General features: G+C 36.7%; 1 protein-coding gene across 6 annotated transcripts in view; it reads left to right on the forward strand.

The window, feature by feature from the left end:
- The window catches only part of RYR2 (ryanodine receptor 2), a 535,490-nt gene that overhangs the window by 71,003 nt on the left and 437,814 nt on the right, over positions 1 to 26,673 (forward strand). For 3 of the 6 annotated variants that reach the window (XM_044239416.1, XM_044239417.1, XM_044239418.1), the window contains exon 1: positions 24,755 to 24,769. Coding sequence is in view for 3 of the 6 variants with exons in the window: in XM_044239419.1 (XP_044095354.1) it covers positions 888 to 992; positions 24,749 to 24,769 (126 nt within the window). In the remaining 3 variants the exon portion in view is untranslated. Of the gene's footprint in view, positions 1 to 887; positions 993 to 24,748; positions 24,770 to 26,673 lie in introns of those variants that run through there. The other 3 variants (XM_044239420.1, XM_044239421.1, XM_044239419.1) reach the window with 2 other exon arrangements.

Raw genomic sequence — 26,673 nt, forward strand, 5'->3', positions numbered from 1 at the left:
GTTATCTAAAGCAAAAAGCGTCATGAACGATAATATACTTGTTCCTGATTGCGATGGTTCTAACTCACCTGTTTCCTTCACCACCTTGATAGTTATCTTTTGGGTTTTTCAGAATTGATGGGGTTATTGTTTGGAGTGGGAGTTTCAAAGGAAGGAAAGAGAAGGGGAAAAGTATGAATGAGAAAAACAACACTTACATACATTCACCCACCTACCCATCCATCTATGCATCCCAGGACAGAGCAGAAAATCACATTGCTACATCTCAAACATGTATCCAACTTGAGTAAAACAAAGTAATTGTTTTCTTTCTGGATGAAGAGAAGCATGTGTAAAAGGCTCTGTTCTAATTCAGTTTTCTATTTTTTTTAACTTCAATATTAGTTCAATGCAAGAATTTTTCTGTTCTTTATATTTTTTTAATCAGCTGACTATGTGGTAGATTAGAATAGAATGCTTGAGAGTCCAAAAAATCTGGCCTTTCAATACTGCCTTGAAGAATTTAGTTATTGTGACTTTGGAAAATTCACCTAACTTCTCTGTTTTCTTGTACACACAATGATAGTAATAATCCTTACGGACCATCATAGAGGAGTTACTGATAAAGCTTTGAGTGCAATGCCTAGGAGAGTAGGCAGGCACTCAATAAAATGTTGGCTATCATTATCTATAAATTCAAAAATGGATTAAGTTTGAGCAAAGATAATATATTTTGATGATTTAGGAACTGATACTAGAGAATTGACAAGTACTCTTTTTTTTTTTTTTTAAATGAAGGAAACTGATACATAATAAGGTAAATTGGGTCTGATTGCTTGATGATGATGATGTTGATGATGGTGATGGCAACAGCAACAATGATGGTATCTTTTCCTCTTTCCACAAAGAATGTTCCCCCAGACCTCTCCATCTGCACCTTTGTGCTGGAACAGTCTCTCTCTGTCCGGGCCCTGCAGGAGATGCTGGCTAACACCGTGGAGAAGTCAGAAGGGGCAAGTACTTAATTTATGTATACTTCTAGTATTTTGATTGTATGAATGATTTTGTTCATAGGTATTGGAGATTTTCTTTGTGCTGAAATAAGTCAATGAATTTTACTTGTAATTTCCTTCAGTTTGACTTTCTACTTTATTCAGCAGACCTGTGATATCTTAAAGAACTTAAAAAAAAAAATCCAGCCTCCAGGTGATGTGTGTCATTGAACCTCATGCTTATGTCTGTGGCTTAAAACAGAATTTTTCTTTGAGCAATTTGTGTGTTTTCTTACATTTTCAGAGCCTGTTAATGTCACTGTCTTAATTAATTGCTTTATGCCTGGCTATTTGTCGTTAACCTTTATTTCGTTTTCAAATGCCTCTAACCATGTGCCTGTGTTCTAAGCTGCTTTATGGCAAGTAAAATTTCATGGCACTTGTATATTTCAAGTAATAAAATTATGACAATATGTCTTTAATCAATTATAGTTTTGTAAACACCTAAGAATTTTCTTGTGAAAATTGAAATTTTTACTCTGTCGCCTATGAAGACATTTTTCTGTGAAATCTGATTTGCTAATTTAAATTTTTTCTATGCTGTAACTTGATATGACTGATTTCTGGACTATTTTCATTTTTAACCAGTTCATTAAAGTTTAGAATTAAGCAGAGGATAGATGGCCAAATTTTGGTTTCTTGTTTTTTGTTTATTCTTTTGCACTATAGTTGCTGCAGTGTATGGTTTAAATGAAATTTAAATTTTCTCTTGCCATCATTGGTCTGTGTTACTGTTATGGTTTTTAATCATTATTGCAGTTTTGATAAGTGAGAGCATTGAATAATAACACATAGTTTGACAGAAAATGAGTGATCAATTAGGATGTAACATATTTTCATTAGCCTCATAATTTTGAAAGATTTAGTTGCACAAAAAACTTAATTGGTTTGTACATTACTTCTAATTCATTTTAAATGTTAATAGTACACTAGTAAGTATCGAGTAGAAACTTTAGGGATTTTTATTCTATATTAGAATAACAACTTAGTTTACAAAAGATCCAAATATATGTGTTTTAACTTTTCAAGTTCATTTTTGGTTACAAAGAAGTTTGAAATTACTGTGTTAAACTATATAAAATGTTTTTAAAATTTCTGTTCTTCAACATGAAGCTTTTAGAATAGGCTTACATAGGAGTAAAATATTTCTCAATTCAACTAGTTTTGTCTATACCTGGAATAACTGCTTTTGATTTTTAAACTTCACTGAGGCATGTCAGCTTTGAAATTAAAATCTATTTTTTTTTAAAGATTTTATTTATTTATTTGGCAGACAGAGATCGCAAGTAGGCAGACAGGTAGCCAGAGAGAGGGGAGAAAGCAGGCTCCCTGCTGAGCAGAAAGCCTGGTGTGAGGCTCGATCCCAGGATCCTGAGATCATGACCTGAGCTGAAGGCAGAGGCTTTAACCCACTGAGCCACCCAGGCACCCCAAATCTATTTTTAAAAAGAAAAATCATTTTACTTTTGCCTAAGCGTCTAGGAAAGTATGTATTATCATTTTACTTACACTGTAGATACTAGCTTATGGAGGAAATGGTCATAAATTTTATTTTTATATTGCTAAGCTAAATTTTCTAAATTTAACATCTTTGAAAAGATGTTTTATCCCCCTAAAATCATGAGGTTGGATTAGGCAAGCTCTAAATTTTCTGTGTGTTGGGATGATGGAAATACTGGGAGTTATGTTTTTCAGATATTTATTAGGATTTCTGCATCCTCTCCCTAATATTCTAATCTAGCTGTATTTTATTTTGAATTATTCCCCATCTACAGGTTTCTGTCAGTTTCTAAGGTGGAAATTTATGTGATGTGTGGAACAGCATGTTTCGAAGCGCAGCGTAGCTACCATAAGACATTCATTTCATTAGAAAATATAAGTTGAGAAGAATCTGCTGCAAGGAAAGGACATCTTTCATTGATCTGAATGTCACTTTTAGATGACTAAGTTTTAGGAGGAAACCACTGTCCATTAGCTCAAGGGGATTCTATATCTTAGAGAAAGAAGTGCTCCTAAATCAGAGTTGTTTGAATTATACCCTGAAATGATCCCCAAAATACTTAACAACTTTGGAACAGGCGTCAATTAATGAGTGTGGACCTCAGCTATAATGCTAGAGGCGAAGTCCTGAAGAGATGTGAGGGTGATCCCCGTGATTTGAGGGTATCCTGGGGTAGCCCTGTGTGCTCTTAGCTAGGGAACACCAGATTTGGTGCCATGAGTATTTACCACGAAGGAGAGACGTTCTCCCTGTTAGCTGCCGTCTTACTTGTTCTAGTGCAAGCTGGCTTAGTCACGTGTCTAATTATATGCTATCGTGGATGTTTTCGGCATTTGTAGGAGTCAAGTCTTTTGGAGTTTATACGTATCCATAGCCTACTTAGCCATGCTTTGAATTCATTACAGGAATCTATGGCAACCTTGACCTATGTCAAGCAAATTGTCATCTCCAGCTTAAACTGTGGACAGTAGATTGGCTTCAAGAAAGATCCAGTTGGGGCCCTAGGGTGGCTCAGTCGGTTAAAGCCTCTGCCTTTGGCTCAGGTCATCATCCCAGAGTCCTGGGATGGAGCCTGGGATGGAGCTCCTGCTCAGCAGGAGCCTGCTTCTCCCTCTGCCTGCCTCTCTGCCTACTTGTGCTCTGTCAAATAAATAAATAAAATCTTAAAAAAAAAAAAAGAAAGATCCACTTTTATGAGGAAGGTATATATCAACCAAGTAATGCTGATTTTCATGAAATCATTTTTCTCCCTTACAAATTGCCAATGTATCAAACACAACCTCATGTATTACCCGATTCCCTAACTCATTCATAATCAACTTTACTTACAAAGCCTTGTCCTTTTTTTTTTTTTTTTTTTGTCGGGGGGAGATTTTATTGGACAGACAGAGATCACATGTAGGCAGAGAGGCAGGCAGAGAGAGAGAGAGGAGGAAGAAAGCTCCCCACTGAGCAGAGAGCCCAATGCGGGGCTTGATCCCAGGACCCTGAGATCATGACCTGAGCCAAAGGCAGAGGCTTAACCCACTGAGCCACCCAAGCGCCTCAAGTCTTGTCCTTTCTTAAAAAACATAATTCTTCCTAAATTCTTTATGTAATTCAGTAAATTGCATAATACTATTTTAATGTCCAAAATGTTGTCATATGCGCATTGTAATATGAACACATTTGATGATGATAAAGGAAAAAATCCCATCTAGAACTGTGCCTTTTCTTTTTGTGGTTAACCATTTTGCTCATATTCTTGGTTCTCTTTGAATAAATGCATGGTTTTCATAAAGATTCAGGAAACTAGTGAGAAATTCCCGGCTTCACTTGTGCTGAAACAAATCAAGAAAATTCCTTATAACAAAAGGGTATATGTAAGATGAATCAGGGAAAAATATTACCTAATTTATGAAATTTTGATTCTGTAGAGTTGCTTATTGTGACTATTAGTAAAATAACTAATACGTTTGTGGCACAAACACATTCTGAAGGATTTTACCTAAAGAGATCTTCATCTGTTTAATAAAAAAAATGTGTAGTTAGATCTAGATCATATGTATATATCCACTGAATATCATTTAGATTTTATTCTTACTCAAATAATATCAATATTAAATATACTAAAATTCACTTATCCAAGTAGCTGATCTTAGACCCTTTAAAATTTTGAGGGTGGAGAAAATGCACATAAAACAAGGAGAAAATGACCCCTGGAGCAGTGCCCATCCCTTTGGGCGAACTTTGCCTGGGCTTCTGTACATTGGCGTCCTTGCTTCTGTTACTCCTTCTGTCTTCCCCCTGGGTTTATGTGGTTCTGTGTAACTTGTCTGTCTATGAACCCACACCCATCTGTCTCTTCTCACTGATTTCGTATGCTTGTTTTATATATAGCACAAGGCCAAGAGATGGGCTTTGTAGAATTAGAGAAATATTTTAGAATATCGGCTCGGCCATGTATTCACTCTGTGGCTTTGAGGGAAGGTAAGTCTTTATCGTCAGGTTTGGTGATGGTGCTTGGAGATGATTGTTCTGGTAGCATATTTTAACAGGGGCCATTATTGTTCTTTTCCTTATTCTTTTTCTCATCCCTTATATGCTCCATTGGTAGGACTGTTTCGAATTTCCGTTGGCCTTTTCTCAGGCCTTTGCTTATTGCTCCTCTGCCATCTTGGCTGGTTCAGTTCTCCGTCCCTCTTCCTCCAACATCCCAACCCACTTCTGGCACATGGTTCTGCCAGTTTAATGAGGGCATAATTATTTTAAACTATAGTGTCAGTATTGTAGTGAATAAAATTTAATGATTTAGGTGATCTTAGGCTTTGGGCTATTTTACTATACTTTTGTTAATTCACAGACCTTTTGGATAAACAATTTCTCTACATGGTTGTATTTTTTTTAAGGTCTAGTTTAAGGATTCTGTTTCATAGGAGCACAGATAGGAAGTGAGAGGGCACATAGTGTGGTGGAAAGAGCTTTGTTTTTGAAGTCTGTGCACTTTATTGAAAAGTCTTAATTTTTCAGATAATTTTACTAATTATCATTTGTTGATAAGGCTTTTTTTTTTTTTTTAAATAATGCCATGAGTGTATCTAGTGGCTTACTTGTATACTGTGTTTAGGAGACTATGTTTTAAATTTGTAACATTGACTGGCTTTTCTGTCTTTTGGGTTAGTTGTTTCTGAAAGAATTATAAGAAATTACCTCTTGAATTTGCCTCATGTCCACTTTACTCTATTGGTTCCTTCTTTGAATTTTATAGCTTGAACCAAGAAAAATTACCCAAAATGAAACCAGTGTTTGCCCCTTATAGCCTGCTCTTTTGGGAAGTAGGTTGAAATTTATAATTTAGGTGATTATGATTGGTATCATTAATTAATAGGAATAAAAATCATTCGGTTCTCATCTTTTAATGTAAACTTTTTGAACATTTATAAGATATACATTAGAAGACTCTTTGGATAGAAAGATGAATAATAAGTGATTTTTGTCATCAGTGGGTCCACAGTCTAATGCAGGTATAGAAAAACAATTACAGTTTGTGTGTTACCGTTTTAGTGTATACACTCTTAGTGTAAGCACAGTGAAGGGATTAGGCATGTGGAACTTGTCAATCCCTTGAATTTTCTTTGGACTTTTTCCATTTCTAATACAAGTTGGGATAATTCTCAAAGTATTAATATAAAAATCATTTTAAATTTTTCTCCAAAGAATAAATTGATCTCATTAGGCTATTTTTAAGAATTCTAATAGAAAACCATACTTGCCAGGAGGACAATGCCTTAACATATCCAGAGATATTCTTAAAACTATTTTTATGTCTCAGTTTACTAAAATGGTTTGTTATTTTATATGACTTTTTCATATTTTAAAATTATACATTATTTGTAATTAAAGATACAAGATACTGCAGTGATTATCAATACAAATATACATCAGTCTCTGACATGTCCAGGTTTTTGAGAAATGAAGTTCTAGAATGCGGAGTATTATTCTAATAAAACCTCTGCCTTTTTGAGGCATGTATGCAGAATATCAAAAACGCATCAAGAACGCAGCTAGCTAAATTTACTGGTAAGCGAGTCGTTGAAAAATACATTTTTTTAACACTGAAGCACCATAAGTGAGTTTCTAAAAAGTACCTTTATCAGACAGTGAAGCACCAATTTCAGGCACATGATTGTGTAAGATCAGTTTAAGTAAATGCAAGAGCAGCAGATGAAGGTGAAGAAGACCCCTACAGACTTCACAGTGGTGTGAAGCTCGTGGATCTGACACAAACTCAGAGTTCAATTCTTAGTAACTTTAGGAAAGCTGTTAATCTTTCTTTCCCTCAGTTTTTTTTATTTATAAAGAGAAATCTTTGTATCTCTCTGAGAGTGTTGATGGGAGACTCTAATAAGTTAATGCAACGAACATGTGCCAGCCAGTCCCTGCACACAGGAGATGCCACAGCCATGGTCCTTATTCTCAGGACTTTTTCTGGCTCTGCCTGCCTACCAGAGCTCCTGCAGACCTCACTCCTCTGGAGGAAGAACTATAGAGGACCACATCTTAAAAATCAGTACAAATAATAGCAAACCTCCCAAACACCGGAAGGCTCTGGAGAGTTGGGCCAAAGCCCACAGGTCCTAGAGAAGAGCTGGACTTGGAAAATGGGATCAATGTGGATGAGTTTCCTCATTTTTAAGGCTTTCAGCCTGAAGGTGGACTCAAGTCAGTGTTGTGTGGCAGCTCAGACTCCAAGAGAATAACTGTATTCTCTCTGGAGACAGAATTCGGGGCCTTGAGAAAGTCCAGGAATAATCCTGAAAAAGACAAATCCAGAGGTGGGGAGCCCCAAATTCTGTGTATAAACTGCCTACCCTCTCACTGGTGCTTAAACCATGTGTGGAGGGCAGATGTCTATGCAGTTGCCATTGCTAGGGACCATACTGGATTGCCCACCATCTTGCAGTATGAGTTTCACTGACTTAATTAACTGTTGCAACAAATCACTCAACATTCTCCAGAGGTATATATTAGAATTAGGATCCAGAACCTTTTTTAAAAAAATATTTTATGTATTTATTTGTGAGAGAGAGTAAGAGAGAAATCATGAGCAGGGGGGAAGGGTAGAGAGAGAAGCAGACTCCCCGCTGAGCAGGGAGTCTGATGTGGGACGCGATCCCAGGACCCTGGGATCCTGACCTGAGCTGAAGACAGACGCTTAACCGACTGAGCCACCCAGGTGCCCGGAATTCAGAATCTTTTTTTTTTTTTTTTAAGATTTTATTTATTTATTTGACAGAGAGAGATCACAAGTAGGCAGAGAGGCAGGCAGAGAGAGAGAGGAGGAAGCAGGCTCCCTGCCGAGCAGAGAACCCGATGCCGGACTCGATCCCAGGACCCTGAGATCATGACCTGAGCCGAAGGCAGCGTCTTAACCCACTGAGCCACCCAGGCGCCCCCGGAATTCAGAATCTTAACAGCATAAAAAGACAGGATACAATCCGCAATTGGTTGACATGGAAAGAAACATGCAAATGTGATCCAATCTCAAGAGAAGAAACAACCAACAAGAACCCTGAAATGATCTTACCAGACAAAAGCATAAAGCAGCTTATTGTAACTATGTTCAATGAAATAAAAGATTCAGATACTTAACATAGAAGAATTAATCAAAAACAAAATGGAATTTCTAGACCTGAAAACTGCAATATCTGAAAGATCACATAGCTAGCATGTGGCATAAGTGGGGTACGAATCTATGTCCTCTGACTCTAAAGTCTTTGCTTTTAAGCTCTTTACTCGGAGTGTCCATACAGTAAAAGCAATGGAAGAACCTGAGGGGATATCACTATTAAAGCCTTGGGAGAAAGAGGAGAAGGATCCTTTGGAAGTCTCTGGGAAGATACCATCTGAGAGATGAGGAGAACCAGGAGAAAAGGGTCACAGAAGCCACATGCCTAGTTTCTATGGCTGCTGTAAAAAAAATTACCACAAACCAGATGGCTTAAGACACCATAAATTTATTATCTTACAGTTCTTGAGTTCAGAAGTCTAAAATTAATCTCAGTGAGCTGCAATGAAGTTATTAGCAAAATGATATTCCTTAGAGAGGCTCTGGGGGAAGATTCTGTTTCCTTGTCTTTTCTAGTTTGCACTCCTGGTTTGTGGCCCATCCTCTGTCTTCAAAATGAACTACATACTACCCTGTAACAGGTTCATAGATTCTGGGGATTGGGATGTGGATGTCTGTGGGGTACCATTATCTACCTGATTACTTTGGGATGTAGGCGGAAGACATTGACAAGATCCGATATAAAGCAGAGTAATCTAGTTGAATAAGACCTGAAAAGTGTACTTTCTGGTAAGCCAGTCAAGGTTTAGACCAGTCTGTCTTATGTATATGTATCAATTCATAGATACACACGTATTTAAAAGACTTTATTCTCTTAAGAGTTTTGGAGTTTTCAGTATTGATTGGGCATTCCAAAAGTGGATCTTGATGTTTCTTTTATACCCTTTTTCTTCTGGTATTTTGCTATATGCCCATTGGTACTGCATGTTAAGGATCTATTTGTTCAAGCTCTTGGGGAGAACAGAAATTAAAAGAATTAATTTTCTGTCCAACCCGGTTGAGTTTTATTTCCACGTTGATTTTTTTTCTTTTCCATTTGCTTTTCTTCTCATTAAAGTGAATTGGGATAGTGAGGGAGGGTGAAGGGTTTACAGACTTTGCTTGTGATTCATGTAATATATATTGTGTTCTGTATATTATTAAAACTTAGTTAATATTATTAAAACTTTAGTTTTTAAAACTGAGCTAATGACTTACTCGAAAAAAGTGAAGTTAACTTAAATGCTTGATGTTGTTCATTCATTTTAAAATATGTTACTGATCTGCATGTTCTAAGTCTCCATTAAAATACAGAATCAAATGATTAGTATTATACTTTTAAATATCATGGTAGTAGACACCTGACTCTGAAGAGACCAGAGCCAAAGACTGAACTAGGGATACTTTTTAATAAAAATAATACCATTCTGTTTTTATTTTTGCTTCAGGAAGATGCCTGGATGGAATATGGTTGGGAATAAACTTTATAAATATAAATATAGATACATATAAATGTCCTCATTTGCTTATTTACTTGCTTGATTAATGGTATGTTAAAAGTAACTTCTTTGCCATTAGCCGTAGCAACTTCTTTCTAGATAGGTCTCCTGAGGCAAGGGGAACAGAAACAAAAATAAACTGTTGGGATCACATCAAAATAAAAAGCTTCTGCAAATTAACAAACAACAATCAATGAAACTAAAAGGCAATTGACAGAATGGGAAAAGATGTTTGTAAATGACATTTCTGATAAAGGGCTAGTATCCAAAATATATAAAGAATTTACACTACACTCAAAAGCAAATAATCCAATTAAAAATGGGCAGAAAACAAAAGCATTTCTACAAAGAAAACATACCAATAGGCAACAGACACATGAAAAGATGCTCACCATCACTTATCAGGGAAATGCAAATCAAAACTAGAATGAGATATCACCTCACACCTGTCAAATGGCTAAAATCAACAACACAGGAGGAAACAGGTGTTGGCAAAAATGTGGAGAAAAAGGAACCTCTTGCACTGTTGGTGGGAATGCACACTGGTGCAGCCATGTGGGAGACAGCACAGATATTTCTCAAAAAGCTAAAATTAGAGCTACCTGATGATCCAGCAGTCACACTACTGGGTATTTACTTAAAGAATACAAAAACACTAATTCTAAAGGGATACATGCACCCCTATGTTTATAGCAGCATTATTTACAAAAGCCAAGATTTGGAAACAGCCCATATGTCCACTGATAGACTAATTGATAAAGAAGATGTAGTGTATGTATGCAGTGGAATATTACTCAGCTATAAAAAAGAATGAAATCTTGCCATTTACAATGGCAGGGAGAGTGGTAGAGCAAAATAAGAAGACACACAGATGGCCAACATGTACATGGAAAAATGTTCAATATCGCTAGTCATTAAGGAAATACAAATCAAAATCCCAATGAGATACCATTGCATACCCATTAGGTTGTCCACCATAAAAAAGACAAGAGATAACAAACACTGGAGAAGATGTGGAGAAAAGGAAACTCTTGTGTACCGTTGATGGGATTATAACTTGGTGCAGCCATTGTGGAAAAAATATGGGAAGTCCTCAATAAAATAAAAATAGTTCTACTGTATGATTCGGCCATTCTATTTCTGGGACTATATCCAAAGGAATCAAAACCAGTAACTCGAAAAGATATCTGCACCCCATGTTCCCTGCATCTTTGTTTGCAACAGCCAAGACACAGAAACAACATTAAGCATCCACTGATGGATGAATAGGTGAAAAAGCGTGTTTGTGTGTCTATGTGTGATTGAATATTATTCACACATAAAAAAGAATGAAATCTTGCCGTTTGCAACAGCATGCCTGGACCTTAAGGACAGTATACTGAGGGAAATAAGTCAGATAGAGAAAGACAAATACTGTATGACTTAACTCATATGTGGAATCTACAAAAACAAAATAAAAACAAACTCGTAGAGAAAGAGATCAGATTTGTGGCTACTGGAGGTGGGATGAGGGAGAATTGGAAGAAGGAGGGGTGGGGGCATGTCAAAAGAGAACAGCTTCCAGTTAAAGGATGAACGAGTTTTGGTGCTGTCGTGTCTAGCACAATGCCCATAGTTACCTTTGCTGTGGGGTGTGTAGGAGAGTTGTCAAGAGAGTAAATCCCAAGGGCGCTCATTACAACAAATTTTTTTTTTCTTTTTTTAAATTTTTTTCATTGTATCTCTATTGTGATGATGGATGCTAACTAAACTTATTGCAATAATCATTTCATAATGTGTGTAAATCAAACCATTATGCTGAACATTTAAGCTTATATTACAGTCATGTGTATCAATTATATCTCAATAAAGCTGGGGGAAAACACATAATTAGTGCCTGCCATGCGTGTGATATAAACATACACTTAAATTTCCATTAAAATTTAAATTCCAGAACCATTTCACAATCTTTTATCCTCATAATAGTAATATTGCAGAATTCTGAATGCAAATATTTGCTTCATAATCCTCCTTTTCCCTGAAGACAACCATCGCTAAAAGATTGGTCTGTATCCATCTAGAAAGTCACGTACAGAAATACTTTTACATCAACGGCATCATAATACTGACTGTTGGGTCCTCTTTTACAACTGAATCATATGTGGTTTTTAAAAAAATGACTCAAAGTGTCCAAGGACAGATAGTCCCGTTTTAATGGATCAGGGCTCTGGCTCACATTTTGTATAGTTCTCTTCACTCTGTTCTCTCTGTTTGCCTAGTTCTTAGGCTAGGTTCAGGAACGATCTCTAAATTCAGCATCTTCCATGGCACGAAAAGGAGCTGACTTTCTGTGTTTGTTGTTATTGTTATTGTTGTTTATTTGTTTAAGGGAATAAAGAAACCTGGTAGAATTTCCCTCATGCACACTGTTGCATGATTATGACTGTTACTTATTGAGGAAAATGTGGTCAGCACAATTGGCTGAGAGCATGGGGAGGGAGAGAAGAATGGTACATCTATAAAATTAGGTTCTTTCTTTTGGAAGAAGGAAGACAGTTGTAAGTGAGCGTTTGATCATTTCTGTCATTGTTTGCTATAGTACCTGGCAGACCTAGAGTTGGCATTCTTATGCCTTAATTGGAACTATTTATTTACATTTGAGATTCTCCAGGTTCTTGAGCCAAACTAGGTCTAACAAGTTAAATCCTTATCTAGAAAAAGAGATCACAAGTCTATGCTTCAGTTGTCTCCATAGCTGAGAAATGGAAAAGCCACATCCTTTTTCTGCCTTACTGGCTCAAGTAGTATTCATTCCACAAAAATCTATGGAGTTGCTGTTGTGAATTCTGGGCTGGAGCTGCCAGAGGTCAATAAGAATGAATCTTTCCTCCTGAGAAATTTAGTGATGGAATCGTGAAGAGAAACTTTCCTCAATGAGAATACAGAGAGGAAGGAGCTTCTGATAACTCACCCAGCGTTATTCCCCCTGTATCTCATCCTACATCACATCATAAGTGGCTGATGTCCTCAGTAGGGAAGAGCTGTGTAAGGCTTAATGGATTAGTCTGTTTATATTGCCGACAATTTAATGTTATTATTTATATCGAAAGAGCAATTCCCAAATACCTACTATAACTTAACATTTTCTTTCCAGAGGCTGATTTCTATTTATCTCACTATTCAGGAACATTCTTCGTAAAGCACAAATACTGCTTTGGGAGTGGAGTTATAATGCAAATAAATTAACAAATTACTAGCTTGATGGCATCATCTCCCAGCATCTTGTGTAAAGCCTCTATACATAGCCTTGTACCTATCTTCCATCTGTGAACTTGCAGAGGTGATTTAGAAGATGAACATGATTGTAATCTCCTGAAGGGCATATAGCTCAAAGTGTTCGCTGAGCCACTGTTATTTATCCACCGCTTATGTGAATGTGGATATTTGTCTGCAGTTAAAATGCACATCTTCTTTTAGTAGACGTTGCCTCTTTTACGGTCTTTCCGAAGCCAGAGAGACTACTTTCCACTCTGAAGCTAAGGATACTCCATATTTCTGTGTATTTGAATGAAGTGATTTTCCGAGATGCCAGCATCGAACTCAATAAGGAGGCCAATTTAATCCACACATAATTTAATCACTGTGGTGCAGTTATGTGCTGTTTTAGATGATGAATCTTGAATGTATAGATTATTTTATTTGATTACTCTCATTCAATTTGGGCATCTTGCTCAGAATTAGTGTGTGTGTGTGTGTGTTTAAGATTAAAAAAAAATCTTACATATGGAAATCTTTGATAGTGAATGAATCAGATGGTAAATTCATGTGATAAACTATTCCTGAATTTACTAGTGATTTAAAGAGATTCATAACCTGTCTAGCCAACCGTCCCCTAATTTTTATTCTCTTAAAGTTCTACCTTATTCTCGTAAAACATCCTAGTCTTTTTTTTTTTTTTTTAAGATTTTATTTATTTGACAGACAGAGATCACAAGTAGGCAGAGAAAGAGGAAGGGAAGCAGGCTCCCCGCCAAGCAGAGAGCCCGATATGGGGCTCAATCCCAGGACCCTGAGCCAAAGGCAGAGGCTTTAACCCACTAAGCCACCCAGGTGCCCAGAACATTCTAGTCTTATCCTAGTCTTTCTTCTTTATTTCATGTCTGTTCAGCAGATGATACCACCCATACGCCCCTCCTCCCCTAACTCGTCTTTCTCCTTAGCCTGCTTGAATTTTCCCCAGAGCACTATTACCTTTCGACAAAATATGCATGTCTGTTTTTGTTTTTCTTTCTATTGTTTTTCAAGACCACCTGTCCCCACTAGGGTGTAAACCCCATGAGGGCCGGGTTTTCAGTGTGTGGTGACCACTCGCTCTAACCACTACCACATGGGATGCAGGTTATGAACCAGATTTCAGTAAATACTGCCACTGGCAGAACTGCAAGGTAGACCCTACGAACCCAAAATCAGAGGGCTGAAAAGTGCCAAAAATTGTGTTTCTGCTACTCTTGTTACAGCTTTGAATGGAAGGTAGAACTTTTGCCTGTGAAGTGCAGCTCTTTTTCACATTGCCTCTTGCTGTTGTGAAAGAAAAGGGGTATTTTCAGAAGGGCACATGGGAAGTTAAACTTTGGGGTCAGGTACCCACCATCCTTGTTGGCCTGGGAAATCCAGGTTGGACACCCATCCTTGTTGGACAATCCAGGTGAAGCCCTGTTGTCACAGCTTAATTCTTGCAAGTTCCCTTTTTTACTGTCCAGAGGGTCTCATCCGGGCGAGAATTTTTTTGGCCATCCCCAGGCATGGTGCCTTTGTGAACCAGATAAAAGTTCTAGTACCTTTCCCCAGAGGAAAACATAGATAATACGCACATGTACAAAATCTATCACATGATTTCAGATGTGACCATTTAAAAGGAGGCCACGCAGTTCCTTGGAGTTGCAGACACACATGCATAGAAGCTGTCCTGTTTTATACGATGAATCTCAGAGCTGTAAGAGAAAGACCAAGACAGGGATCTGCATAACGGGGAGATGCAGGAGACCAGATGGAACATTTAAGGCAGGACTGGTAATTACAACCAGATTATGTTCCTGTGGCTTCTGAGGTCATGGTGAGGGCAGTAGCTCTAAGAGTGTGTGGCGACATGGGCCCATTCTCTGCTGGACTGGGAAACCTCAGGACTGCCCCTAGACCTTTCACAGAGTGAAGAATGCAGCACCCAAGGGTGCACGGAATGGGCTTCATACCATAGCGTACCAATTCTCATAATTCTGGTGAACGTGAGATGGGATGGACATACCAAAAGCATTGCATTACATGACAGGAGAGAAGCAACAGTGACCCGGGAAGATTTAGCACTTCGTAGGCTGGAGTTAGTAACCTACAGATGAGTAACCACAGTGCGTGGTCTCTGCAGAGGAGATGGTGAGAGAGAGTCTGAAAGCCAGGATAGTTGCTTCCCAGACAGGCCCACAGGGTGTAAGAGGAATGTGTGCCTTGAAAACACTAGGAAAATGCTTTTCTGGGGGGTGAAGGAATATAAATAAGGTTTTGGGGTCAGAGATAAAAAAAGGGATTTGTCTGTACACATCTGTGGCCTGGAAATTTTGATTTGTTTCTAGTGGTTTACAGAATAGAAGTGTTAGTGTGTATAACAATTATAGGAGGAGAGAAATGAATTCTCTCATTGACTTAGTCATGAGCTCTAGTTGCTAAACCAGCAGGTTGGATTTGAGGTGGATCCTGCCTGGATACATAAATTTGGTTGATTGGTTTGTAGTTTTTTCCCATAAGGAGTTGCTGCTGCTTCTGAGAGCCACTCAAGTATGGATTAGGAAAGAATCTGTGCACCTCCACGGGTCGAGCCAATCATCAGATCACCCTCTGTGTCTGTTCCCTGCGCAGACTGTTTCTGATTTAATTGTTGCTATGTGACTTCAGTGTTTGTGAGGGAATGTAGACGCTGGTTTCTCTTTCTTTCTCCCTTCTTCTGTCCATCCGCCATCCAGTCCGGACTCACTCACTCCCTGAATACGCTCTGTTTTCGGCAGATAGGATTTCTTTTTTTTTTTTTTTTAGATTTTATTTGTTTATTTGACAGAGAGAGATCACAAGTAGGCAGAGAGGCAGGCAGAGAGAGAGGAGGAAGCAGGCTCCCTGCTGAGCAGAGAACCCGATGTGGGACTCGATCCCAGGACCCTGAGATCATGACCTGAGCCGAAGGCAGCGGCTTAACCCACTGAGCCACCCAGGCACCCCCAGATAGCATTTCTTGTAAGCTTGCCACACTCATGCCTCTGCTTAGATTCCTGGGTCTTTCAGGAGTTCACTCCCTTGTTCTGTGCACGTGTTCCAAGTGTCCTCTTCCTTGACCAGTTTCGTAAGTCTCCCGGCCAGCAGTAGTATTTCCACTCACAGAGCCCCCTGTCACTGGGTTTTGATGGTTACTTACAGTTCTCTTGTTTTATATTATATAACAACTATTTGGTATGTATTATACCCACTTTTTTATGTGAAAATGCCTTTTATGTCTGAAAAGCTTTTTATTTCACTTGTTTTTTTGTAGAGCAGTTTTAGGTTTACAGAACATTATTGAGAACATTCCCATACCCCCTGCACTCAGTTTCCCTGTAATTATGGTCTTGCCTTCGTGGCACACTTGTAACAGTTGGTGAGCCCGTGTTGATGGCATCCTGATCGCAGAAGGGCACACAGTTTACACTGGGGTTCACTCTTCATGCTGTATGTTCTGTGAGTTTTAACAAAGGTTTGATGTCATGTATCTATGATGATTGTGTCACACAGAATGGTTTTACCGCCCTAAAAATCCCCTGTGTTCCCCCTATGATTCCTCCCTCCCCCAACCACTGGAAACCACTGATCTATTACTGTTTCCATAGTTTTGCTTTTTCATAGTTTCATGTAGTTGGAATCATACAGTACATACTCTTTTCACACTAGTTTCTTTCACACAGCAGTGTGTATTTGAGACTCCTCCGTGTCTTTGCCTAGCTTGATAGCTCATTTCTTTTTATTGCTGAAGAGTGTTCCATTGTATGGGGCCCCAACAGTTTATACATTCATCTGCTGAAGGACATCTTGGATGCTTACAAATTTTGGCAATTGTGAATAAAATTGCTGTGAACTCACATGCAGGTTTCATGTAGACATAAACTTTAAATTCCTTTGTGTGAACACTAAGGAATGTGACTGCAGGATGACAGCATTAACAATATGCTTATTTTTGTAAGACACTCTCTTCCAAAGTCAATATGTCATGTTGCATTCCTGCTAACAATGAACTAGAGTTCCTGTTCCTCCACATCACCCTCAGCATTTGCTGTTGTCAGTCTTTGGATTTTAGCCATTCTTACAGATGTGTAGTGGTATCTTATTGTGACTTTAGTTTGCAATTCCCTGATGACATACTATGTTGAGCATTTTTCATATGCTTATTTGCTATCTGATGTCTTCTTTGGTGAGGTGCCCATGAGATCTTTTTTTAACTGGGCTGTTTCTGTTTCTGTTGCTGTGTTTTAAGAGTACTTAGTATATTCTGGATGCCAGTCCTTTATCATATATGTATTTTGCAAAGATTTTCTCCCATTTATGGCTTGTCTTTCCATTTGGCTAACACGATCTTTAACAGAACAGAGGATTTAATTTTAATGAAGCCTAACTTGTCAAAATTTTTTCTCATGAATCATGCTTTGGTAGTGGTATCTAAAATGTCCTTGCAAAACCCAGGGTCATGCAGATTTTTGCCTGTGTTACCTTCCAGGAGTTTTACTGTTTGATGTGTTACGTTTAAGTATGTGATCCATTTCTAATTAATTTTTAGAAAGGGTTTACGGACTATATCTAGATTATTATTTTTTTTCTTTTTTATGAGGATGCCCAGTTATTCCAGCGTTATTTGGTAAAAAGACCATCCTTTTTTCATTGCATTACCTTTGACCGTTGGCCAAAGATCAGTTGATTGTATTTATGTGGGTCTGTTTCTGGGCTTTTTCTTCTGTTCTAGAGATCTCTTTGTTCTTTTGCCAGTGCCACACTGTCTTGATGACTGTAGCTTTAGATTAAGTCTCAATGTTGGTAGAGTGTCCATCTTCTTAATTTTTCTCCTTCAGTGTTGTGTTGACTATTCTGAGTTGTTTTGCATTCCCATATAAGCTTTAGAATCAGTTTGTCAGTATCCACAAAATAACTTGCTGGGATTTTCACTGGAATTGTATTGAATTGTTCTGTTAGAATCCGTATATCCATCTTTGAATCCCTCACCTTTTTTTTTTTTTTTTTAAAGAATTTATTTATTTATCAGAGAGCATGAGTCGGGGGAGAGGCAGGGGGAGAAGAGGGCTCTGCACTGAGCAGGGAGCCTCACTTGGGGCTCTGTTCCAGAGCCCTGGGATCCTGGCCTGAGCCAAAGGCAGATGCTTTACCAACTGAGCCACACAGGGGTCCTGCATCCCTCACTTTTTTATAGTAAATGAATCTGAAATTTATAGTTTATTATTACATGGGGTTTATTATTTCTCATAGTAGATTCATTTAGAGTTCATGTAAGGTTAGTATTTCAGTTAATTATTTTCCCCAATAGCTAAGCAAAAGTTCCGTCCTTGTTCATGACTGATTTATTCCATTTCTTATTGTGATATTTTTTAGTCATACATTAAATTCATACATTCTCAAATATGTTACTCAAAATGAAACATTCTGTCATACATGTTTGTCATTATTATACAAAACAGCACTGATTTGATCATTGTATTTTGGAAATGTTTTAATATTTAGTCGGGCAAGTTCCACCTCATTACTTTTTCTCCCCTCACGGATTGTTAATACTTTTCTTCATGATTAGTTTTCCCAAATGAACTCACTTGTGTTATTTAATTGAACATAGTAATTCTCATGAGAATCTACCTGGAAGAGAGCTACTGTATTATTCGTTAGCACCTATTTGAATTTGTTAACATTAAAGTTTATGCAAGAGCCCTTTTGACATATTCTGTGCTTAAAGAGAAAGTGGGTGTTCCTGAGGCTTTGAATAAATTCAGAAAGCAATTTAAGCAGTATTACAGGAACTGTTGCTTTTCTAAAATGGGAATAATTTAGGAATGGTAGATCTTAGTCTTCTATCACTTAGTTTAACTTTTAGACAGAAAAAAATACTTTCATGTAGATTTTCTAAACTCTTTTCTACAATTGAGTTAAATGTGCTGGTGTGGAGATTGTCGAGTTTACTGTAGTGTGTTAAAGCTGATTCATTGTTTCATATACTCCCCAAAATATGAAGGTTTCTGCCTGATTAATAAAGTCTGAATAAAGCCAAGAAATTGGACCAAAGTATAATTCAATGAATTTTTCTGGACTTCCCTTTTGTGACTTCATTTGCTTAATTAAGTTTATGATGAGCTTTTTTTTTTCTTCAGCTGATGATAGAGAGGACTTTGAGGTCTCATGTGGTTTAAAGTACAAACCATGTTCAATATTGAATTATGGAGATATCCCTTTTTTAAAATTATAATTTCCTCAGCATTAACACCACATCTCTCCATTCTAATTTAATACTTCGTAATTTCCAATTTAGTATTATGTGGCTCACTCCAGAGAACATTAGGTAAATACCTCAGTTTGAGATCCGGTGAATCTTTAATTCTGTTATTTGTAAATACATATGAAAATCAAAAAGAAAGCAGAAATAAAAAAAAAAATATATCCTTGTAACTGTGAAAACTAATAGTTACAAGGGAGAGAGTGAGTATAAAAATACCCACCACAGTATCTGCAGTAGTAGATTCGAAATAAGTATCAGTTTCTTTCTGTTGCCAAGGAATAAACTCAGTGCTTATTGAGATGTAATTAACCTATCTACATGCCAGTATTTTAATAAAAGTATATAATGTGATTTTAATTCCTTATTCAATGGCAGTTGGGTAACTCATTCAACAAATAACTGAGCACCAAGGATTCTGTTTTGTTTTGCGGAGGTGGGAGAAAGGAAACATGTAAGCCAAAACTAAGTAGGGTTTGTTTGTTTTTTTAAATTTAAATCTAATTAGCCAACATACAATACATCATTAGTTTCAGATGTAGACTTCAGTAATTCATCCGTTGTGTAAACACCCAGTGCTCATTACGTGATGTAACCTCCTTAATGTCCATCACCCAGTTACCCCGTCCCCCCTCCCCCCTCCCCTCCAGCAACCTGTTTGTTTCCTAGTGTGAAGATTCTCTCATGGTTTGTCTCCCTCTCTGATTTTTCCCCATTCAGTTCTCCCTCTCGTACTCCATGATCCTCTGTGCTATATCTTATATTCCACATATGAGTGAAACAGCATGATAATTGTCTTTCTCTGATGGACTTATTTCATTTAGCATAATACATTGCAAAAGACAAGATTTCTGTTTTTTTTTTTTTGATGACTGAGTAGTATTTCAGTGTGTGTATGTGTGTGTGTGTGTGTGTGTGACACACACTACATTTTTTATCCATTCATCTGTCAATGGACATCTCGGCTCTTTCTATAGTTTGGCTGTTGTGGACATTGCTGTTGTAAACGTTGGGGTGCACGTGCCCCTTCAGATCGCTACGTATGTATCATTGGGTTAAATACCCAGTAGCACAATTGCTGGGTTGAAGGGTAGCTCTATTTCTACTTTCTTGGGGAACCTCCCTGCTCTTCTGCAGAGTGGCCTGCACCAGCTTTCATTCCCACCAACAGCATGAGAGAGATCCCCTTTCACTGAACCCTTGCCAACATTTGTTGTTTCCTGACTTGATGATTTTAGCCACTGTGACTGGTGTGAGTGAGGTGCTGTCTCGTTGTGGTTTTGATTTGTATTTCCCTGATGCTGAGTGATGAAAAACAAAGTGGTTTTAATTTATTTTGGGGTTTTACTGTTTGGGCCAGACTTGTTTGAAAAACTGGGGAAAAATTTTAGTAGTTCAATTTCTAAGTTGCAATAGATTACTCACTACTCCAGCTGTTGAATGGATAAGTAAATTGTGATGTATTCATACAATGGAATCTTATAAAGCTGGGAAAGTAATTAATTACTACCACATACAACAACATGATGACTTTTATAAACTAATGTCCACTAAAGGAACTAGATAAAAAGAGGACATAGTCTGTATTTTCAAAATAAGAAAAGGCAACACTAATTAATAGTGATAATGGTTACCTTCAGGGTGGATGTGAAGGTAGCCTTGAGGTCATAGTAGTGTCCTATATTTAGATCAGGGTGCTGATTACATGGGTTTGTTTACTCAGTAAAATTTCAGCAAACTGTATACTCATGACTTACATATTTTTCTGAACTGATTATGTTCATTAAAACATGGCCTCTCCAAATCATAATTTACTTAAAAAAATCTAGATGACTTCATCATATTTTGAATCCTGGAACACAGTGTGCAAATTTTCATGTCCCCACCCCTTCCCTTGCAGTCTTAGTAAAAAACAGCCTGTGTGGTGAAGAATTATTTATAGGGTAGAACAGTTTTTTTCTTTTCATTTTTCTGTAATTTATTACTTAAAAAAATTTAACAACACGGTAGTAGATTGTAGGCTTGCACTGAATATTTTAATTACTTTTTTTGTGTTATGCCTTGATATTAAAAACTGTATATTCATGATGAATGTTTTATTGTTGCAGTATAATTATTTAGAAATGTATCTATGCAGAAAACCAAACATGCCTCGAACAACTGAAATTTAACATCTTTGATGTTACAAGAATTTGGGACACCTGGTTGGCCCCGTCTGTAGAGCGTCTGAGTCTTGATTGAAGAGTTGTGAGTTCGAGGCTCACATTGGGCATGGAGCTTACTTTAAAAAAATCTTGAGGTGCCTTTTACTTTTTCTTACTTAGATGTTAACACATTGTATTGGGTGGCACTTACCAGAAGAAGTAGGCTATAGAGCAATTTCAAATTAAATGCAAAATAAAATTTTGAAACAAAAGAGCCTGGGTGGCTCAGTCAGTTGGGCGTCTGCCTTTGGTTCAGGTCATGATCCCAGGGACCTGGGATGGTGCCTGGCATCATGCTCCCTGCTCAGTGGGGAGTCTGCTTCTCCCTTTCCCTCTGCCCCTCCCCTCTGCTCATGCATGCTCTCTCTCTGTGTTTTACTCAAATAAATAAATAAAAATAAAGAAGATAGGCAGACACTGATCCAGAAATTCTACCACAGTGCATGTATTTAGAGAAAGCTAACTGATACAGAATATAAGTACAAGAAAACTTGTAAGTGTATTAGAATGCCAACATAATTGTCTACCTACAGGAGGTATGTCTACAAGAGTTCACAATAAATGGGTTAAAGAAGCAAAAAAAAAAAATTGGAAAAAAAAAAGAAAAAAATGATATAACTTGGGTATGGTGTATGTAGTAGTGGTATGGGATTATGGGCTTTGAAGTCAGAGACCCAATTTCAGGTCAAGTTCCATTGTTTTGTAACTAAGTAACATTTTTTTTCATTGTGTTCCTAACACCTTTATATTTCCTTTGTTTCTTCATATTGTAAAATGCAGACAGTAAGATTACATGTAAAGTATTTAGTTCAAAACAGAGCACATAGTAACTGCTTAATGTGTGGCTTATAGGTTTAATAACAATAAAATTTTTCAGCTTTCACAGTAAAATGAGTTAAGCAATTTAGAAGAAGCAACCAATTTTTTTTTAAGGTTGTGGAATAGTTCATGTTTATATGTCCAAATGTATTAATTAAAATATGAATATAAAAAGAGATGTCCTATGAACATTCCATCTTTCATATAATGATATAATTCAGAATAATTACTTTTGTATTATATTTTTAACTCCTGTTCTCCCTGTTAAATGAGGTTGGTATTTAACTTTTGTTTTTCTTAATTGAAGTTTTGTTTTATTTGAAAAATGAGGTTGCCCTTTATTTAGTCATATTATGATAGAATATTTGATCTAATTTCCTAGTGATATTAAAATATTTATTTTCTCTAGATTAATGAAATCTCTGTATTTTTTTTTTAGATGCCACATGTTTGGATAATAAATGATTGGAATGAATGTTCATTTGTCTTTCATGCTTTATGGATTTGATAATTATTTAAACTCTAAAATTAATCAAGGTTATTGTGGACCTTATATTCCCCTTCTTCATTAGCTCCAAGAAATCATTCTCCTCTTCACCATTTGCAGGCATTTAATGAAATCATTCTTGTTAACATTAATAAGAGACGTGTCATGAAATCTTTCTGCATCGCTTATGCATAATTACAACTTTATTGCAATTTCGTCTTGTAAATCTGTGGGCTATTTGTCTTGTCTTATGTGTTGATCTGATAATTCATCCCCAGCACATGCTGTTGCTAAGACTTTCTTTGGGTATTGGGATACAGAATTTGGTATATTGCTACTAATTCTTGCTACTTAAGAACTGTTTCTCTTTGTTAATATACATCATTAAAGAACTTGTATTATTAGTAACAGTTTTGATTCTTTTTTTTAACAGTTTTGATTCTTAATATTAAGTTCTCTTTCTTCTCGAAAAATCCTGCAATCCTCTGTCTTTGCACTGATGCAAATGTGTGTGCATGAGAGGGAATATTTAACATTTAGAAATGAAAATAGTAATGGGCTAATATAATGTCTTTGCTAATCATTGAAGTCACTAAATGGTGTATTTTGTTTTCCTGACAAATATTTAAAGGAAATCATTGCACATTTCCTTGAATTGTTGTTCTTGAAAGACAATAAATACAAGAATTTGTCCTTTTGGAGGTAGAAAAATAAATGGTAACTATTTTATAACTGACTAAATTTAACTAACTTCCCTTTGCCCCAGAATCCAGAGAAATAAATTCATCACTCTAATAGGTTAATGTTTAAAATGAGTACTTGTGCTTTGTATCATAGCCAAACACCTTACAAATGTATAGTGAAAACTGGGCCTTTGCATGCAGTAAATTTTTCTTATTAGCAATTTTGTGTTTTTAAAACGCATAGTTTGGGAAGAGGTTTAGCACAGATTTTCCAGGGGACTAGCCAAATTGTTAAGTAAATCAAACTGCTCCATAAGTGAATAGAAACTCACTGGGGCTTCAGAACAAGTCTATCTGTATATTTAGATTGATATTTTTATATCACTTTATAATATCTTAAATTTAACCACTCCATATATTATATTTTATGCACATTTCCTTCTAGAAGCTTGCTTACCAAGGGAAGCAGATTCTTACCTAGGACCCAAGATTTCTGCCCAAATAGCGTTAGCGTCTTCCCTGATTAATGGATTTTCTAAGAAAAAAGCTTACAAATAAACTTAAATGGATGAAGAATCTGAAGGAAACCTCCAGTGTCACAGGACACTAATCATACATATTATAGAAGGGAGGTAGGTCATGGAAATTTAACTCTGACACAGAGTATTCTCCTCAGTGTCAAATTTTTTTGTTCTTATTGTTCTGATTGATTGGCTGGGAGTCCTAAGCCATTGTAGAAGACGGTCCTTGTTGATGTATGGTTTTTAATTCTATTTTACACTTTGGAATTTAATTATATTCACTGAATTTTTAAAAGAATCACATAATGATTATGAGGCTAACATACATTCATTAATAAATGCAATTTTAAAGATAATTTGATGCTGATATAATTTCAGAATTATTCGGCAAGGCATGCCTTTTGTTATAATGTGACACTTTATACAATATTAAGATTGGAGTAAGAGAAGTTTTACTTGTATTACATGAAAGGTTTTTAGAGTTAGATGCTGTATTTCTAAAGTGCCCTTTTTCATTAAATAGATGCTTAGTGGAGAACAGTCCTCCCTAAATCAGGAAGCCTATTAGGTTTGAGAATAAGGTAAAGAAAGGTTCATGTTTGATTCTGAATATGTTGGATTAGTATTATTTCATGTACCTGGTGCTTTTCTAGCCTAATAACTTTAGAAGTTCCGGTCACTAAATTAATTGAGTTTTCTTTTTGTTTCAGGAGATTAAAATGTTATTAATGAGAATTTTGAATATTTTTATTATCCGTTAGCGTTAGTAGTAGATTTTGGTGCAGGGATCTCGTAACTGTTTATTTACGTGAGATTAACTGAAACGTTGCCAGGTCTGTATTTGTTTGCTTGTTATTTATTTTGGCTTTTTCTTTCCACAGCAAGTTGATGTGGAAAAATGGGTATGTGTTTCCATGTATTTACAAAGAAATCGTGATCTAAGTGAGTGCATGTTTGCTGTTGCCTCTAATCGTTCTGCTTTGCTTCCCAGTGTGGCTTGGACTCTTGAGTCTTCAAAATAACTGCTATCTTGTAACGAACCTATCTCGTACTGATCTCTAGTTAGAACCTTACGAATGTTCGTTTTTCTTTATTGAAATGAGGTAGATTGAAATCCTCCCCACACCTTAGAAGCATAGGCTTTCTCTATCAGTGGCTTTGTAATTAGGATATGCTTCTGATCAAAGGAAGGCTTTGAATTGATGTTAATCAATTCAAAGGAATGAATGTTGTATATCTCTTATCAGAAAAATCTAGACTCTTTCAAGTCCTGTTTCCTGGTTCCTTTATTTTTCCAGGTAACTATAGAAATGGTTTGTTAACTGTATGAATGTAATCTTAAAAAGCTAAGGTGAATGGCAGTAGCATGAGGTAAGGTGCCATGGCGGGATTCTGGAGATTAACTGGACCAACGTTGTGACACACTGTGTGAAGTAGCCAAATGACTACATTGGTGTCACTTTCCTCTTCTGCTAACAAGAGAGGGAGAGAGAAGGATCCTTCCAGTCCTGAAAACCCTGATTATCCCAAATAATTCTGAATGGAGATTAGAGTCTTACCAACACTGAAGTTCCCCATCTACTTTTTTTCAGAGCATTCAGAACAGTGAGGCATATTGTATTATTTTCATACTTGTGTTATTTTGTGTTGATTTTCTCTGTGACTTAATAGGATGACCTTTTAAAGATTGGCTTAACTGGTGGGTTTCGTTTTTATCTTTATTATTTTTCCTGATCGTGGGATCAGATCTCAATATTCTCCATATTGTGAATATTTTGCTGCTTTTTCGGGAGCCTTTCAGTGGTTTCCCAGATGAGTGCAAGTTCACCTCTTTTTTTGTGAATCTTGGTTCTTTTGCACTCACTGTATCCTTTTATATTCATGGAAACCTTTTTTTTTTTTTTTTTCAAATGAGTGGCCATTTCCATGATGATGACATGTATACATTGATTTTGAGAACTACTTTTATATTATATATCTGGCAACAATGTAAATTCATTATCTATCTATTCATAGCTAAACTATTCCTAATTTTGTTCAATTTGTTTTTGTTTTGTATCTTTGTGGTTTTTTTTGGTATCTTTTATCTTGTATCTTTGTTTTTGTTTTCGTATCTTCTATGCCTGTAGCTAAAGTTCTGACCCAAGCTTTACATTGTTCTGGTTTTGGGAACGAAAGCCTGTTTCTAAGAACATGTTTGTTACCTTTTGGGGTCTTCTGGCAGTACCAGCCATCCTTAAACAAGTCTTTTTGTGTTTTCTTATCTTTGTACCCCATTACTTCCATTACACTATTTCTGTGCCGTACCTAGATCACTTTTTCTTGAACCAATTATTCAAGCCGCTTTCAAATCTCCCGGGAGTAGGATGCTCACAGAGATAGAAACCCCCTTTGCCGTTGTCTGTAAGTATTTCCCTTTCTTCCTGTGTGTAGCTGGTTACTTTTGATCTGCCTCACTATGTGGCTTTTCTCTCTGTTACTTTTGTAACAATTTCACATCTCAAAATTAAGTTTATTTCTAAATCTTTGCAATGGAGATTTCTTTTTTGATCCTGAGAAAGTAATGGAAGTAATATTGAGCTGAAAATCAGGCAGTTCCTCACCTTATGTAGGTTCTCTGTGGATTATAATCTTGTCTATAGGGTTAGTGTCTGGACTAGTCCTTTCTTGTTCTAAAATATTACCATTATATTAATAATAAAACATGGGTGGTGGAATATACTGCCATTTAGATATCATATAATTAAAATACCTTGCTGGATTCATTTGAGAAAACTGATAATCACTGTGCTCATAGGACTCAGTA

Source organism: Neovison vison, chromosome 2 (genome assembly GCF_020171115.1).
Source record: "Neovison vison isolate M4711 chromosome 2, ASM_NN_V1, whole genome shotgun sequence".
In the NCBI taxonomy this organism is placed as follows: Eukaryota; Metazoa; Chordata; class Mammalia; order Carnivora; family Mustelidae; genus Neogale; species Neogale vison.